General features: G+C 50.2%; 1 protein-coding gene across 1 annotated transcript in view; it reads left to right on the top strand.

Moving 5' to 3' along the window:
* Nucleotides 1-18366, top strand: part of NRG2 (neuregulin 2) — a 152747-nt gene that overhangs the window by 109479 nt on the left and 24902 nt on the right. The window contains exons 3-5 of the mRNA XM_040078567.1: nucleotides 470-588; nucleotides 3657-3722; nucleotides 14280-14400. Coding sequence (XP_039934501.1) covers nucleotides 470-588; nucleotides 3657-3722; nucleotides 14280-14400 — 306 coding nt within the window. The remainder of the gene's footprint in view (nucleotides 1-469; nucleotides 589-3656; nucleotides 3723-14279; nucleotides 14401-18366) is intronic.

The following is an 18366-nucleotide window of genomic DNA, read 5'->3' as shown; positions in this document are numbered from 1 at the left end:
AGGGATGAGTCCCCTGGGCACCGTGGGTGTTTGTGCTGAGCACTGGCTGCTCAGCATCCCTGCTGAGGAAGGTGCAGAACGGGCGTCTCCTCTCCACATCTCCGTCTGGCAGGCAGATCCCCCTGTCCATCAGTAAAGTGGCTTTTTTCCAGCGTGGAAAGCCTGTGCTGGGGTGCTGGGACTCCTGCCCTCAACCTCTCACGAGACTTTCTGTATGAATGAGAGCAGCTGTCAGACCAAAGCACTCGACACGCTCAGAGCAGGGGGTTCAGAGGGAGATGTTCACCTTGCAAACCCTGGGAAGGGACTTGTCCAAATCCTGTCCAGGCTGTTCAGTCTGCAAGGTCAGGCAGCCCATCCTGTTAAGCGGGGGTGATCCTCCAGGCAGCATCCCTGGGCCAGGAATGGTTGTCACTTCATGAGGTTGGTCAGCAATCGAGTAAGAAATGTCTGCTGTACTTTTCAACAGAAAGATTTCCAGACTGCAGTTCAACAAGGTGAAGCTTGAAGATGCTGGGGAGTACAGCTGCGAAGCGGAGAACGTTTTAGGGAAAGACACCGCAAAAGGCAGCCTGAATGTGAAAAGTGGTAAGTGAAGAAGCCAGCAAATGTCTCGAGCTGTCTGCCATTCCACAGAAAGGTTCTGCACATGGTCTGTCTTGTATTTTGTTTCATGCTTTCAGGATATCGAGTAGAACAATCTTGGGAGATAAGAAAAATGCAGCTTAGCATAAATGTTTATCTTTGTTATCTGTCACTGGCAATGTGGTTAATTTACATTTTAAATAAACTTACAGTCTATGCATTTTTTTAAAAAGGGGTAAGGAGGAAAGAAAGCTGGTGGGCTCCATGGTTTCGTTTTTTAAAGAATTTCTGAGAAGCAATACTCACCAGAAGACAAGTAATTAGACCATAGCTTTGTGATGAGTGAAGTTGCTTCTGGTTTTCATCCTAGAATGTGTGCTCCATCTCTTAGAGCTCAGCGGATGGAGTCTGAGGTTAGGTGGTTTTATTATTATCTCGGTCATAATAATTATATTGCTTAACACGATGGTTTGGATGCACCCTCGGGCTCAGAAAGTCCCTACAGTGGCTGCCAGAAGCCGGGAGGGCACAGCTAGGGAGGGGGTGCCTATTTCCTAAGCTCTTCCTCCTGCCATTCACGACGGGCACCGCGGCAGCCTGGGCTCGGAGCGCTGGCCGCTGGCTCTGGGCTCTGCAGCCCTTCGCTGGGATCCAGGTTTTTGTTCTCTCACCGGCCTTATCCCAGCGTGAGGGAAGGTAGCTCTCTCCTGCTGCTTCCTGGCAGTATTTTCTCTCTCAACCTCAGCGTGTTTGCCATCCTGAATCTTTTGTTCCGTGAGGCTGCAGCGTCACACAGGCTCCCCTCGGTTCTCCTGCCTCTTCAATCCCGGCGCTGGCAGAGTCCGGAGGAAGGCTTCCCGTGCTCCCTGCCTTCATCCTCCGTGTCTGCGAACTCAGCCCTGCTGCTCTGCTGGGTTTAATTCTGATTGCCATAGGAAAGGCGACCCAAGTCAGAAACCGAGGCAGTGTTCTCCTTTCCTTTCCCCTGGCTCACGCTCTGGCTGTCCCACGCCACATAAACCGCTCCTGTTCCATGGGAGCTGCTTGTGCAACCTCCCTCCCCCGTGTGCAGCCACCAGAGCCCCGTCTGCCCCTCTGCTGCCCCTTCCCCACCAGCAGCACCTCTCTCACAAGCGGAGGAGTGTGGTTGAGCCGTGCCTGCTGCCGGGCTCTGACCTGCACCCCGGGTAAATGCACGTCTGGCACATGCCAGGGGTCGGTTCTCCCTCTGCAGGGTCACACTGTGGGGCCAGGACCACTCACAGCGGCCGTGGGCTCGCAGCTGGGCTGCCCAGAAATGTGTCGAGATCTGAAAAACATGAAAGGCACACGAAGCTCTCTCTGTGAATCCGGTGGATTCCCTGCCTGGGTGAATCCGTGCCCTCAGCTGGCACTCTGCCCTTGGCTTGCTGCTGAGCTGCACGCACACCTTGCTGCTGTTTGCCGACCACCTGCCAGGACAGCAGGGCCACTGCAGCCCCCTGCAAGGGCAGCCCAGGGGATGGTCATCACTGGAGGCTTTTTTGGCCCTGTTACCCCCATGCTCTCTTTTTCCCTCTTTCCCCTGGAGCTACCCAGAGTTAAGCAGCCTTCCCCACTATGCAGGCACGAGCCTTCCTGGAGTATTCCTCTCCCCTTACTGCTGGGCCTTCCTGGGGTCTTGCAAGCTTTCCTCAATTCTGCAAGCTCCTTTCTTCTGAGATATCTTTCAGTAGAAAACTCCCCAGGGCATCTGAATCCACATGTGTGCTGTCCCCTGGTCCCTCTTCCACAGGCTCCTTAGAACGGATCCTGCTGTGGCTTCCATTGCAAAGTGCTCTTTGCTCTATTTCAATACCACTTTTCAGTTTTATAAAAGCACCTTTTCAGCCATAGAGATCTGCTGCAAGTCCCCAAAACCACCACATCTTTAGAAGGAGAGTGGCTGCAGGGCAGGGACCCCTTGGTACTTAGAAAATGCCCATCAGCCAAACCCTCACCTCATCCCTCCTCTACAATTCCTCTACTCTAGTATTTCCACAAAACCCCCAGCTCAGAAATAAATGCTTTTGCATTGAGAAACTTTGTGAGGGTGTTAATTTCTGAGGAAATGCCTCTGGACTTAGTCAAAATATACTGTGCTTCCGTATTGCAGATTTTTATGACTTTGAAGTAAATGAGATGCTTTCTCGGAAAAATGTCCAATTTCCCAGTTCTCTTTATTGAATAGTCTAATGTTGATATCACATGGCCACGAGGGCACAGGTGAGATGTGACTGTTTCTGATTCTTTTTTTTCCTCAGAAAACTTCCAGGCATCTCCTCCACTGCCCTGCCCCTTATCAAACTCTGCAGAAAAAAATCAAGTTATACAAAAAAAATCCTTCTGCTTCTAGATATTTGTAGTGGTCCCACCGCTGTCTCTGGCAGGCAGTGCACCCCCAGCCCAGGCTCCTGGGGCTTTCTCCTTTGTGCGTCCAGAGGGTGTGAGGGACTTCTGTGGCACTGGGGTTCCCAGTGTCTGTGGGCATTTGGGTTCCCAGAATCCTGGTTAAAAAGAGGAAATCCCTACCTGTGCTTGTCTCCCCTATTGCCCATGGCCCTGACTTCATCTGTTTCATGTTCCTCCACCTCTTGTACGAGCATTATTTTGTGCTGCAGAACTTCACCCACCCCTGGGATGGAGGCTCTTCAGAAAATCCCACCTTTCCTTAAGCCCCTCTTTTCCCCACTGTCACCTCCTGCCATCCCACCTTTGCACTCTTGTGGCCATCAGGGCTAAGAAAACCTCCCACGGTTTGGCTCATCTCCTGCCAGGTGAACCCTGAGCCCTTTCTGAGCCTCTTTCTGGTGACACGAGGCCCTTCACAGCGAGGGGAGACCGTGCCCTGTGCCATCCCCTGCAGGGACACTCCTTGTCCTGCCTCTGTCACCCCAATCCCCTGCCCTAAACCAGCACTAACACCTTGGCAGCCCCAGCCTGTGCCCCCCAGCAGCACCTGCCCCTCTGCTCCTCCCCACAGTAGCTAAGCCCACCCTGCCCGGCTCAAAAGAGATATTTTGTTCACTACTTTCTTACCTTAATTTCCCCAGGAACAACGAAAGCACCACAAGTCTTACCAGCCTCAGAAACTAAAATAGTTGTTATGGAAGAAGAGTGTAAGTACCTCTCCCCCACTCCCCCATACAGCTGCTTTCCCCTAATTTGTTTGCTATTATGAGTCATTTTGCATAAATGCTTTATTGCCTCCTGGAATCTTCTTTAATCGCTCCTTCTGTCTGATTTTTCCCAAAGCCACTGATCTTTCTTTCCCTAGATCTTTTTAAAAAATCTGATTTATATTGCTGTTGTCTATCTTGGAGAGGGAGAATTTGATAACTATTGCAATGGCAGCTTGAAGAACATGCTACTTAAAATTGCAACTGAAGTTTAAGCATTCCCAGCTCTTTCAGTACGTGGAGTTATTGACACTTGCAAGGCGTTCTTGTTACGACCTTTGTTTATTATTTTGTTTGTTATTGTTTTGTTTATGTATTTGGATTTGTTTGGGGGGGGTTTGTTGGTGTGGTTTTTTTTTTTTTTTTTTTTTGAGGATAGTTTATAAAAGCAAAACAGGCTGTAGGAAGTACAAGAAAAAAAAGATATGAGTCTTCTAAGCAAAAATAATAAGAAAACTGCAGAAAATCCATCCGTGCCCTGCCATCCCATTTTTTTCTGAGTCTGCAGAAAGCAAGAACAGATTTCCCCAAATGCTTAATTTGATTTAATGTGGCTGAAATTCTTTTCAGCATTCCCTCCCATTCAGTTGTCCCAAAAGCAGTAGAAAATGGGCACAGAGCAATAAAAATCAAGGCAGGGATACAAGTGTACATTAGAATCCCGGTGCCTGGACGTTGGCTCAGCAATTTCTGGTGGAGGGTGTTATGTCTGTGTCAGAGAGTCTCTCCCCAGTGAGGGCCCACCAAGATCCTGGCAAAAACCTTGGGGAGCCAGGACCAGGCAGGGATTTGGGGATCCGTGCTGTGTTTCCATCCCAGCTGCAGATGCCCAGAGCTGGGAGCACAGCTGGCTGTGCCTCGCTGTTGGCAATTCTGCTCTGCAGATTTTATGAGGATGTTTCCTCCTTTGAAAGTTCAGCCTTTCATGATTTTAAAAGAAATCTGATTGTAGCCACAGCAGGCACTGGCCAGGTATTCTTTAAAAGCTTTTCTGATTAGTAAACTGCACTTAAAATGTGCTCTTGTTTAGTGCTTAGCCTTGCAGCGCACTGGAGACACCAAGCTGAGATACAGCATCGTTAATGCCATGGCCACACCACCTTTCCCCAGGATTTTTCCTTTGTTTCCACCAGAAGAAATCCATGCTCCTTATTAGCATCATATTAGATAACTACTATTTTCTTAACAGCCAAATCTCAGAAAGGAAACACAGAATTTTCCCCTCTTGGAAAACTTCCTTCCTCTGTGGGGGCATCATCACTGTTAGGTTTTTTGTTGTTGTTGTTGTTGTTGTTGTTTTCCCCTGTTGTTGTTTTTTTGTTTGTTTGGTTGGTTTTTTTTCCTAATGATGGGAAGAGATGGCAAGGACCCCAGAGTTAAAGTTGTAACTCGCTTTTTCCTTCACATCCCTTTTTTTGCAATATCTCCCAAGGGCTGAATCGGAATAACTCAAGAGTCTCTCTGGTTTTTATGGTGATAGATGTTGTATCACAGAATTGCACGTGCATACAGCATATGGGGAGGTGATGGAGATATGAGGTGGGATGATCTGGAGAGCAGACAAGTATCTCATTCTTGTAAAAATCTTGCATTTCTTTTCAGTATCTGTATTCAGAATCACCTGAAGGTTGTTCCTACTCTTGTTGTTCCACTGAAATCTTGTAAATCACTTGCTGGATTTTAAATACTGATGCCCCCGGTACCCGGTATGTGAATAGCATGAGGTTCCACTCAGCTTCATTGGTGGTGCAGTAGCCTCATTCATGGTGAAAACGTGTTAGAAAGGACCCTTTGTTTTGTGCTTGTCACGGGCTCAGGTTGTGCCATCGGGTGGCCACAGTGGCTCAGCTCACAGGCAGGAACTTGCAGGGATGTGGTAACTTGATTGTGTGCCCCGATGGAGAGAGAAAGGTCCTTTATGCTCATTTCAACATCCAGAGAGCTCAGAATGGTAACGTGATCCTGTCACAGTGCAGAGTGAGGCAGCTGAACAAGGATCAGGAGTCTGTGGCTATGGACATGTTGGGCAAACAGGATGGGCAAACCAGTGCTGACATTTGGGAGCATTCTGAGGGAAGCAGAAATGGAAGAAGGGCCAGAGAAATCTGGAGAGCATTCTGAGATGGAATGTTTATGCAGGACAGAAATAGTAAAACCCTCTCAAAGTTTAATTTTAAAAAGGTAAGATAATGTTTGAAATCTCTGAGAAGGTCAGGTAATCCCTTGTGTTTGTTTTCTGCTGTTGAGTTCTCTAGTTCCTTCCCTTGACTTCAACCAGCTGGTGAAGCCCTGAGGGTAAGGAGAGAATGCAGGCCAGGTGGAGGAAGCGTGGTTTGGATACTGTCAGGGTACAGGAGGATGTGCCAGTGGTGGGCAGGTGCTCCAAACCAGCGTGTGGATCACTGCAGCTGCTCACCTGCACCCTGCTCATGCTCCTTGCTCACTCTGTAGCAGGGTGAGGGCTTTATCAGCCTCTGTGGGCTGTCAGTGCCCTTGGCTGAGGGTGCTCTGCAGCAGAGAGAGCCTCGGGGTCACAGGAGAAGGTGAAATGGAACAGGCAGTGCTGAGTTGAGCTGGGAGCAAGAGGACTGGGGGGTAGTACGAAGCACCTGAATGAAAGCTGGGCTCTCTGGGTTTAGTTTTGGGGCCTTTATTTCATCTGTTGGGGATAACAAACCCTCCCTGGAGTCCCTCTAGAGACCCTTGTGGGAAGGTAGCTGAAAGAGTCCTTTTTTCTCCAGTTGAGTCTAACTCTCCACACACCAGTGTGGGTACACAGATTTCATGGCTGTCATCCTGGTGATATCATTGCACTGTTTTTAGCCTCATTGGTGTAGACTCATTGAGGCAATCCCTCTCCAGTTCAATCCCTTCCCTGATGCCTAGTGTGGCTGGCTGTTGGAAATGTTCTCCTCACTTCATCTCTGCCAGGTGAGCTCGGCCTGATGGACTTGCTGATTGCAGTGGCCGTGGTTGTGAGTTACACAGCCCACAGGAACACGTGCCACGTGGTTATGGCTCATCCAACCCCTCCAAACCTGCTCTCCCATCCAGTCTGGCCTGGCCTTGACTGGGTGACCTGCTTGTGGGTTGGCTTGTCAGTCCCTGGGTCCCTTGTCCTGGTTTAGGGCAAATTTGGGAGGAAACTTCTGAATGGGATCCGTCTGGAAAAGCAAACCCAAATGGCCATTCCCCCAACTGGGGGGGGAAATCTCCTTAGAGAAAAGTGGAAAAAAATGTTTATTCAAGAAGCAAAGTGCCCACAAGTACAAAAAATGAATAGCAGGAAACAACAAAACCTCTCGCTGTTCTGAAGAGAGATGGCAAAACTGAGAGAGTCCTTGCTGTGGGTAGCTCAGCTCGCTCAGACTCTTGTCAGTACCTCCAGTACTGGAAAATGCCAAGGTCCAGGCCCCGTTGGGTGCAGGCATGAGATACTGGTGCTCTTCTGGGTTTTCAGCCCAGAGCAGGTTTAAACAGTCCCAAGAAAATAGAAAAACAGTCCAAGGAACTTCTCTGCCTCAGCTAGCTAAGACTAACTAAAAGCACAGGAGATCTCTGTCCCGCTGTCTGTCCGTGCTGCAGACAGCACAGTCCAGGGGCAGAATGTGGAGGAGTGAGAGCAGTTTCTGAAAACAAACTGCACACTTCTCTCCCCACCTCGCTGTTGGAAGCCGTCTGAAAGGTGCAGAACACACTATCCAGCACAAACAGAGCAGACAGCTGGGGATACAAGCATCACAAAGTCACCCCAGGGCACCCCTCCAGCCTGAGCCCCCTGAGCTCTCCTGGAGCCACCAGTGCTGCAGGGCGCTCGGGGTTTGAGCTGAAGGGTGTCCAGCCAGCCCAGAGCATGGGCAGAGCAGACAAGTCCTGACATGTGAACAGGGCACTTTTCAATATTAGACTATAATATAAGTCCTGGCGTGGTCTTTGCTCAGACGAATTTAAACCCCGCTGCTGGAGGTGTGGTTGTAACTGAGCGGAACCTGCACGCACGCAGGCACGGAACCTTGAGGTGAGTGTGGTGATCTCACTGCCAGCCTGCAGAGAGCTGTGCGGTGCCTGGCAGCTGCCAGACCCTGCTCATTGCCCATTTTGCACTCTCTGTATTTTTTAAGTAGTCACACATCTGCCGCTGGAGGTGTGGTGTAAGGACAGGCAGTGACTCTAAAGGCAAAGAGGGGCAGGATGAAGCGCGGGGTGGGAGCTGATGTCCCCTGGGAGCACTGAGGCTGAGCCCAGACTTCAGAACTGGGCTCTGGACCAGGGGATCTGCTCTTCTGGCTCCATCCTGGGATCCTGGTGTGTTGCTTCACTTCTTGGGCTTCAGCTGCCCTGCCTGTGAAGCTTTCACGCTGGCATTGGCTCTGTGAAAGGATTTTTAGGTTGCTGAACAAATCCCCTCATTGAAGTATCATGTTGCTGCTATTACAATTGATGATGGGGATTTGGGAAAACGAAACGCTGCGCTGCTGTCATGTGCATTTTCAGACCCCGGTGGTAGAGAAGAGCATAGGAAGGGCTCCCTCATAAAAGCTGCAGAGATCATTCCAGAGGAGCAGCTAGAAGCTTGACAAGAACACAGGACTTTGCCCCTGCAATAAGTGCCTGTCCCATGGAAAACAGGCAGCCCCTGAGTGCTCAGAAACCTTTAAACTTGTTTCTTAGTGAAACCCCTGAACAGTGCAGATGGGAGAGGTGGGGGATGCAACCTGCGCTGTTTTGACCAGCAGCATCGGATGCTCCAAGATGAGTGCCTTGCAGTCTGGTATTTGTGACTTGGGATGAACTCCTAGTCTGCAGCTATTGATCCTAACGATCCCCTCGGGAACTGGAAACATGATTCCAGCAGGATGTATTTCAATAAAATGCGGGGGGTAAATATTTGGTCATTTCCAAATGAATAAACACACAGCAGCAGAATTTTTATGAACTCTAGAGTCCCCAGTCTGCTGTCAGGCAAGCCCCAGTGTGCACAGGCCCTTCTGATTTTATGTACAGATAACAACAGGGAGCATCCAGACTCTGCTCAGGTTTACTGCGAGGGGAGGTGTCGTATCACACATACAGAAATCTGCCACAGAGGGAATGCAGAGGATCGCCAGCCCCTCGGTGTATTAATCTGTGTAAATCATGGATTTAGTGTGGCTCGCACCAGGATTGCAGCGCTGCGACCAAGGAATATCTTGGCCAGACACCTTCTCCGTGTTCTTCTAACAAGCAGTTGGATGAACTCTTTTGAGAGGAACCTCAGCCATTCTGTGTTTTATCAGTAAGTACATGAGGCATATACAGAGCAGGCAATCTGTATACACTCCCCAACCAGCTGAGTTCATCTGTCTAACTGAATGTCTAAATATTGAGAGAATAAAGTGTCTGTACTCTATGAACCCACCAGCCAAAGTTATTTATAAAGAAGGAAAGGAGTGGCGAAACCATCGCCGTCTCCCTGCCCTCCTCGACAGTAGCTGTAGTTCGTGAAAAATTAACTATAATTTATAGTCCAGGCTGCATTAATTAACTCTTTGCAGGGGGAGTATTTCACCAGACTTCTGAGAAGGGGCTGGTGAGCTGCCTGCAAAGGTTAAATGACGCGCATGGCAGGAGTTGCGTAAGAATCCCTGCACAATCATTAATGGCCTTTCTGCGTAGCTGGGTTGTGTGAAGGGAAGTCCACCTGGCAGAGTCACTGCCCCTGGCTCTCTTCTCTGCTGCCCTGTCATTGATGATAGTCCAGAATTACTGAGGCGTGTGGTGGAAAACAGATTCTCTGAATGACTCCAGTGCTCTGAATCCCTCGTGTTTATGCTGCTCTGTCCTCACTGGCTGGGGCCGCAACAATAAAACGTGGCTGCAGATCATTCACAGACACATCATCAAGAGGCAGCTCTCCTTTCCCTGTCCTCACCGCCTTACTTCACTCTTTTCCTCACCTCCTTATTCCCCTCTCTTCCTTGTCCTCACCTCCTCCTCCCTCCGTCTTGCTTTGTTCTCAGTCCTGGGGCTGAAGACCAGCTGGAGGTCTGACCTGCTGATGGGTGAGCTGACCCAGCCCTCCTCTCACCCTGCAGGGGCTTTCTGACCAGTGTGCCACTGTGCGTCTCGGGGGCACCTCGCTTATTACCACTGGTCTAGACAAGATGTCACCACTTGTTTGCCTCATGCACACCCCTGCATGAGGTTTTCTGCTTTAACTTGCTGAAGTACCTGGGGAGGTTCTTGGTGCATGACCGGTGTTACTGCACCACCCCCTCATCACGTCCCACTGCCTTCATGAGTCCTGTTCCACCCTGCTGCCACCCAAAACTGCTCCCTTGCTTATTCAGTTCTCCGCTCATCTCAGCAATTTTTTCACTTTCCGAGTCATTTGGGATAGATGGAGTTGTGTTGGAGGCTGAATGGAGGACTTGTTCTGCCACACCGGCCCACGGGGGGTAAAGTTTGCCTGGTGTTGTACTGCAGTTAATGTGAAATTAGCTGTGGGAAGTAATTTCGGGATCACCAGGCACAGCTGTGTAGCGCTTGGCACAGAGGTGAAAGTACCTGCATGGCTGTAAATAAACTGTGTGTGAGGTTCATTTACCAACACCCAACATCCCAGATGAATCTGGACCAGGCATGTGGTTGTTAAAGAGTTTGCAGTGGCCCAGGCTGATGAAGAATAGAGCTAAACACAAAGTAACTTGTGAAGCTGGGAATTATCCCACTAGTCTGGTGGAAACCCACTGAAATCTCTTTTGGCATCCTGCTTTGAGGAGCTTGTGTGTGTTCTGCAGCCACAGGGGGTCAGAGGGCCACGCTTCGGCCCAGGCACACTCAACATTGTCAAAGTGAGACATTTTGCTTCCCTTTGTCCTCCCACTAGAGCTTGGCTGGTCTCTCCATCCTTGCTCCCTAAATAGTTGCTTTCAGGAACGTGAAGCCCCAGCTGCAGCAACATCCCAGGGTGATCAGGCACCTTGGAAAGTTCTAGACTGCGTGTTACCACACAGCAGTGAGATTTCAGGGTTATAAGAGAGAAAGATCTGTATTCAGTACCTCAAACCTCACAAGAAACATTAGGAATGCCTATGAGTGGAATAAATATCCCATAAATACCATGTGTGCAATATGGTCTCACTATTTCCAAAGAGAAAAACAGAACCAGGGATGACCCAAAGAAGAATAAAAAAGGAAGATTGCTTCTCAGCTAGGGAAGGAGATGCTGGCTGTGTCTGTAATGCCACAGGTCGCACAGGGGAAACAAGGGGGGATAATGGCTAGGTTTTTTTCTAATACGAGAACCAGGGAAGGGCAAATTAAAATAATTAAATGGAGATGTGGCCTTGCATGCTGTGTGCATAGCACTGGAGCTCTTGTCACAAATATTGTGGGTGCTACAAGATCAAATTATTCAAACAGCAACTAAACATGTTGCAGAAGAATCCAACAAAGGCCACTAAAGGTGACATCGCTGTGGCTGCCATGGGTTTTCCCAGAGCTGCCCATCCTGGATGGCCTGAGGAAGATTATCGCTGCTTGCTTGTGCTGATCTTTTTTAAGCTTTGCCGCTGTTGGGGGCAAGGCAGGGCTTTGGCTTGACCAGGGTAAAATGGCCTCATTTCCTGATGCTCTCTTCCCAACAGGGAACTGCCTCATTCTGTGGCCTTTGCCACATCTCTGTGCTGACAAATGGACTGTAGTAATATGATTCTATGATTCAGGTTTAAAACACTTGGTGCTTCTTTGGCATAAAAGGCAAGGTACTTGCAGGAAACAGTGTTTAAAGGATAGTGGTATTAGCAAGATGCTTCTAGTAGAGGTGATCAGCCATGTGTTCTCCGGACAGGCACAGCTCCACTGACAGCTCTCCCCGAGAAGTGCCCAACATGCCCAAGCCTCAATCACCTCAAGCTCTCCTTTACCTGTTTAAAAGGGACAAAACTGTTCCTCTGGGATGAGGTTCCCATGCAATCTCTGGCTGATGAGCACTGTAATCCTCCCTGGTGTCACCTCACGCAGCACTGCATCTTCCCATCCACCTTTCTGGATGGGTTGGGTATCTTCTTCTCTGGGGTGTTTCCTATGGGGAGGTTTCTGGGCTCTGATTTCAGTTCTCCCCCTCTGCCCCTCTCTTGCTGAGGCAAGGCTTGCTCCAGAATCATTCCCTGTCGGGTTTATGATGTGAGACTTTGCCAGATGGATCATTTTGCTTGCTACCAAGTGGTGCATTGCATGGTTGCAGGAGTGACAGCTCCCCGCAGCCTGTGCTTGTTCTTCATCCACATGCCTTTCGATTTGCACCAGCCCTTCGGTTGATGAAGTTTCGGTGCTCCCTGATCCAGCTTGCAGACACCCACACTTATCAGAGACCCACAGCTCTCCTCTGCTGAGCAGAAATGTGCTACTATCTTGGAAAGGTATAAATTATAAAGTCTTGTCTGTATAATGAGTCTGCATTCCCCAGATAAATTACACAGACTCACAATGGCTTTGGCTTTTAGTTACCATTAATCTTAACTGGGAGGGAGTGTTGAATTTCCTGCAGAAGTGTGGGATTCAGATTTTTGGAAGAGCTTCACTGGAGGCTTGGTCAAGCCATCCTGCTCTCCAACACTCCAGTGTGTGCACACTGCTGTCCACATTTGGCTCCCAGCTGGCTGGCAGGACGTGGCCCCGGGGAGCAGCTGCTGTCCCAGGGCTGTGAGCATTTTGGGTCTCTGCTGGAGTGTTTTCCACGTCTCGTTAGCAGAGCACTTTGGGACAACTTGCTGTGCCCTGGATAAGTGTGAAAAGACGGAGCCGGAGGCAATGGTTATTCAAGGCAAAGTGTGGAAACAGCTCTGCTCCGTGCACAGCCCCGGCCTGTCGGGCAGTGGGAGGCATCCACTTCCTTCTGGGAATGGAAGACAATGGATGGGACAGCACATGGGCTCAAGCAAAGTGAGCAGGGAGCTTGGCCCTGCCCTGAGCCCAGCACAGGTAACAGCGTGGGCTGCTCCAGCTGGGCACAGCCTGGGGAATCTCCTCCTTCAGAGAGGCACGGACCCCAAAAGCGTGAGAGCCAGAACAAACTTGAGTTGGCTGCTCGTGTGCCAAGCACCACCCACATGTGAGGGGCTGCACAAGGTGCTGGGAGCACAGAGGTTCCCAGCAGGTGCTGGGCTGCAGCTGGGAATGCAGCCCTGGGCTCTGGCTGCAGAGGTGGGATGGGCACAGAGGAGTGGGGAGCAGACCTAGCTCCCTCCAGGACAGGCTGTGGCTTGCCCTGCTGCTCCTCCTGTGGCTCTGCCTGGCTCCTGCCTGGCTCTGGTTCAAGATTTCCTCCTCCAATCCCGTGTCAGTGAGGAGTTCAGCTTCAGTGCCGCTGTCACTAACCTCTCCACGAGGCTCCTTCATGCTTTGGAAAACAGGATGGAAGAGAGCATCTCCTCAGAAGCCTTGACTGCAGCATAAAATGTGCTGCAACGTGGCCACACTGCTGGAGGTGTAACTGTGATAGGGTCTGAGCAAGGTGGGTAGTCCAGGAAAGGGAAATATTTTTAATGAGTTTAAGTATTCAGCTGTAAAAAATCCATGCTTTTTAGTGCCCAGCGCTGCTTAGACTTATCTGGGGATGGGTCTGTGTTCCTCAGAGCTGCTCACCTTCTGTCACCTGTATCAGTGCCCTAGAAACTGATTTTTTTCCTCCCTGGAAGCCTTTGTTTTACCTTTGGAGCCTCTGCTTTGGGCTGTAAGCTTATCAGAGTCTCTCAGAGACAGGGACTACAGCGGAATTCTGCAGACTGCCTTCAGGTTTTCTCGTAGCTTACAGGACTGTAAAGCTTTTCTCTGGAAAGAAGTTTAGATTTGGAAGAGCACCTGTATCCCAGGAAACTTGAGTCCTGCTGCCTCCCTCAGAGCACGAGCTGGGTCCGGATGACTCTGCTGGGTCCGGTGGGGCAGGACAGGGGAGTGCTCAGGAAAGGGGAGGGACAGCTGGAGCTGTCCTTGCTTGTGCCAGACCTGCTCCTGGCTCAGGAAACCCAACTGGCAGAGGTATGGAGCACTGCAGAGCCCCCTGCAGCACCTCTGGGTCTGGGTCCCGTGTCCTGATGTGCTCAGGCCTCAGCAGCACGTTGCTGTGACTCTGTGACTCTGCAGCTCCCCTTCTTCCTGACCCCCTGCTTGCCTGCTGGCACAGCATTCCCAGCACGAGGGAGGCACAAGGACAGGGGGAAAGGGGCACTTCCCTACAGTTTGCCAAAAAAGTGATCTTGTACTACATGCTGGCTGCTGAGAGGAAGATGAGTCTTCAACTGCTCACTCACTTGGCCCCTTCTGCTGGGAAAGGAAGGGTCAAGCTGCAGCCCTGGGACCTGAAGGTGGGTCTGAAGGCACAGGCTAAGGTTTGTAGCTCTGGGGATTTTACTTTGGCAAATGAACTCGTAGGAAATCATCTAAGGAAAGCAGAATTGCCCAACAGAGGAAATAACAATATATCCTTTTTTGTGTGTGTTTTTGTTTTCCCTGCAGTAACCACAACTCTCTCCTCCTGGTCCGGGCATGCCAGAAAATGCAACGAAACAGCCAAGTCCTATTGTGTCAATGGAGGGGTGTGCTACTACATCGAGGGGATTAATCAGCTGTCGTGCAAGTAAGTGAGTGGAGTTCTTGTGTCAATATGGAAATTTCTTGGCTGAGGGAGAGGAGACCTTTGTGCAACTGCCAGAGTGGGGGGAGCTCTGAAATTCTCCTGGCAATTGCAGTTTGAGCTGTGCAGGTTCAGAAAGGGGCACTAGAGGGGCAGGGGTGGGGAGGCAAGGATTCGTGTTTTCCTTTTTTGTGTGCGTGTCAGTGTTCACTTTTCCTGGCTTTTCTCCCTCTAAGAATATGTTTGTCCTGGCTGTTTCTTTTCCCTTTCTCCCCTTTCTCCTCTGCAGCTTCGGGGGAATTTGGGTCCCTTTTGCTCTCCCTGAGCTGACACATCCCATCCTCCCGTCAGGGGGACCTTGCCAGGGCACAGCCTCCTCCCTCCCCTGTGACCGGAGGGGTCCCTTGCTGCGACCTTGCTCTCCTGTATCTCCTGGCCCAGGGTTAACTCCCAGCTGTTCCCCTCTCTGTGCAGCTTTGTGGCCACTGTGGGATGTTTGTTTCCCCCCTTCAAACCTGAAAGGAAAACCAGAGATGTGTACTAAGTTTATCCTTAAAATGAGCTTTGAAGAGTTTGAAGTGGGGCTGCACAGCCTGAGGGATGTGGAATGGGATGTGAGACTTTTTCACCCCTGGTTCAGAGCCAGAAAGCCCAACAGCAGCTCACACCTCACCCCCCAAGCCTGACAGTGCCCGTGGATAAGTTGTGCAGTCTGATTGCTGGAGATGCAGGCACCCAGAGCTCACCTGTAGCTGCCCTGGGCTCCTGCACAGTGAGCAGGAGGTGGTGCCCTGGGCGTGCATTCACTGAGCAGGTGGAACCCTCCTCTGAGCTCACCAGGCATTGCTGCCCAGCTTGGAGAAGCCCAGAGCTGACAATTTTCTCCCTTCAGAACCCAGAGACCTCTCAGTGGAGACACACTGGTATTTACAAAGGTGTTTACATCTGTGGATGCCAGCCCAGCAGCCGTGCAGGATGTGATGCTCATCAGGTACCTCAGGCCTCAGAGGATCCCCCTGAACTCAACCCTCGCCCCTCGTGAAAAGCCTGCGGGCTGGATCACACTGAGCACAGCTCCTCCCTTCTCCCAGCACTCCTTTGTTTTGGCAGGGAGCAGCAGAAAAGGCCACGTGGAAATGTACCCTGCTGAGCTCTTGTGCCCTCGCTTCCAGCTGTGGTGGAAGGAGCATCTCCCAGTTCTCCCAGACTTTCCCCTTGGACACAGAAAGACCTGGGTAGGACACAAAGCAGGGGCTGTGGCTTCCACGTTTCCCATGTGCATGGAGTGGGAGCAGCCCTTGTCCAGCACAGCCCAGTGCTTTAGTGTAGTTGTCACTGCCCTTGGCTTCTTGGTGGCACCGTGGGCTCACCCTGTCAGTGCTCCCCACAGGAAACGTGAGGAAGCCCCATATGATGGTTAAAGTCACAGCCACCATTCTGGGGTAGCTGTAGCCCAGGAAGCACCGGGAATTCCAGTCTTTCCATTCTGGGAAGGGCTGAACCCTTGAAGTGTGGAGGAGTGTCTGGAACAACATTTCTGTCTGTAAGCAATGTGGTCATGGCAGAAGCATTGATTTCAAGGCTGTTTCTTTTGGGAAGAACTTAAAACCAGATCAAGATGCAAATGGCATCAATTTCGAATTACAACAAGGGTTACCTAAACTCCCAGCATACATAAGAATCAATTTTCCTAACGAAGAATACTGTGGTAGTTGTCAAACATCTTCAGAAGATAGATTGTTTTAACCAAAGTAATTCCACCCTACCTTCCAACCAGGCTGCTCTGACAGCTGATGAACAGAGGGAACGCTCAGTGATGGATTCCATTAAGATTTTATGTGCCACACCGAGCAGACCTAATTATTTCATATCATTTGAAAGCCTGGATTCCTCACTTTGCAGACAGTAAAAGGATATCCTTTTCTGATGAGCTCCAAGGTACCAACTGCGAAAACCAGATGGGAGCTGAGCAGGCGAGTGTGGAAGGGCAGGAAAGTGTTACCCAGAAGGAGGTGCTGGCAGGGTCTGCACTGTCACTGCTCATCTGCCAGGAAAGGTGGCTCCATGTTCACAGAAGCCCAGGGGACCCGAGTGTCCTCCACACAGCACAGTCACCTCTGATCTTACTGCTTGAGCAGATCTCTGGATGTTCATCCTCCTTGGGTGTTCTTGTCATTAAATCTCAGACTGAAGATAAGAAAACCTGGCTTTTGAAGAGGTGTAAATTTAGGGTTTCTGGATTCTAGAGGATAATAGTTATTGAGGAATGCAGACACATTTGAACTGAGGAGTGTTGCCCATAAAATGGCTCTCCCAATGACAAGGGTGATTTTTGGGGAAGATGCTGATGAATAAAGAGCCTTCACCTTTTGCCTGCAAACAAAGAACTGATATGTTCCACACCTTCCTCGTTGCACCAAGGCAGGAGATCTGCTGTTGTGGTTTGTGAAAGACACAGGAGGACAAAGGAGAGGAGGCAGAGATACAGGCTTCAAAGTTCATTTCTGATCTCTGCAACAGCAGCCTTGGCCCTCCAGCCTCACCGGGCCAGGAGCATGGAAGAGATCAGCAGGTTCTGCTCACAACCTCTTCAAATGCTTTGGAGGTCAACAAGAGCCTCGTGAGCAGCTCCAGCCAGGAGCAACACGTGTCCATGTGCTGTTTCCATGTCACTCTTCCAGTCAGAGTCAGCAGGGCCTTGGGGGGATCATCTGCCCCCCTGTGCCAGCTTGCAGCCCTCCCTCACTGAATGCTCAGGGGATTCTACCTGCCCCAGCACCCATGTGATGTTACCAGCTTTTCCAGCACCAGAGTGTTCCCGTGCACTGCCTGCCGCCATCCTGAGATCAGCTTCTTGGAGTGGGTTCTGTTCCTGCGGCTCTCCAGAAGCACAGGAAATCCTTCCTGTAGATGTTCCCCCTGGCAGTCTGGACCAAAAACAGCAGATGAGTTCTCAAATAATTTCTTCTGCTGATGTGGTTCACGCTCGATTTGCAACAAATATTGCCTAAATTGGCAGCTGGCTTTTTATTATTATTTTATAACAGTCTTCCCAGAAACATGTTCCTCCTGGTCTTTTAAATCCTGAGGAACAAAGTATTTGCTTGTAACCCCACTTCCTCCCTCCCTTTTTAATACACTTCAGACAGACCTTGGACAAAACATTTTCTTCACTGAGGAAGAGCCCAGAATGGGCTTGGATCTGTTCCAGAAATTGTGTCTTTCTGGATTGCGTCCTTCCATAATTTTGTCCTTAATTTCAAGTAAATTCTGCACATGCTAGTGTCAAAGGAAGCCTGAACGTAAAGCAATCTGTGCTGTTATCCTGACCCTGCAAAAAACCACCTGGAAGTTAGATGGGAGAAGCGGGACCTACCTCAAATATTCCGAAAATTTTCTGCATAAACCTGGGAAATGACAGAGCCACACACAGACAGAACTGACTCAGCAGCCCTTGTCAATTGAAAAGCCCCAGGCTCTGGACAGGAAGAATTTCTCGACCTTTCTCCAGATCATTTTGCTCAGAGAGGCCTTAGGAGCTGGACTCCAGGGCAGTGACAGGTTTGAGGAGAGCACATCGAGGTGCCACAAAGGGGATGCACACAAGCAAGTCTCCAGGCCTTGATCTGGGCTGGGACACACAGCAGTGGTGCCTGGCCTGTTGTGTCCAGTCAAACAGAGTGTTGGGATGACTGGCAGCCTCTGCTCTTGGATCTGCCTCCATCCTGGAGCCTGGTGAGTCCTTGGCACCACTCAGAGCACTTGGAGGCTGCTCCATTCTTTTATTGCTGGGTGCCCCACAGGGCTGTGCTATCCAGAGAGCAGAAATGCTTTTCTTCCCAGTTAGGTCTTGGCATGCATTAGGAACAGTTGGGGTCTTCCCAGCCAAACAAAGCAAGCAAATCAGGTCTCATCACTGCAGAGCCTTCTCTGTTCACTGAAACACTCTTCACATCTCTTTTTGTGTGG

The sequence above is a fragment of the Hirundo rustica genome, chromosome 14, assembly GCF_015227805.2.
Source record: "Hirundo rustica isolate bHirRus1 chromosome 14, bHirRus1.pri.v3, whole genome shotgun sequence".
Classification (NCBI taxonomy): Eukaryota; Metazoa; Chordata; class Aves; order Passeriformes; family Hirundinidae; genus Hirundo; species Hirundo rustica.
This window is presented reverse-complemented; position numbering and strand designations above follow the sequence as displayed.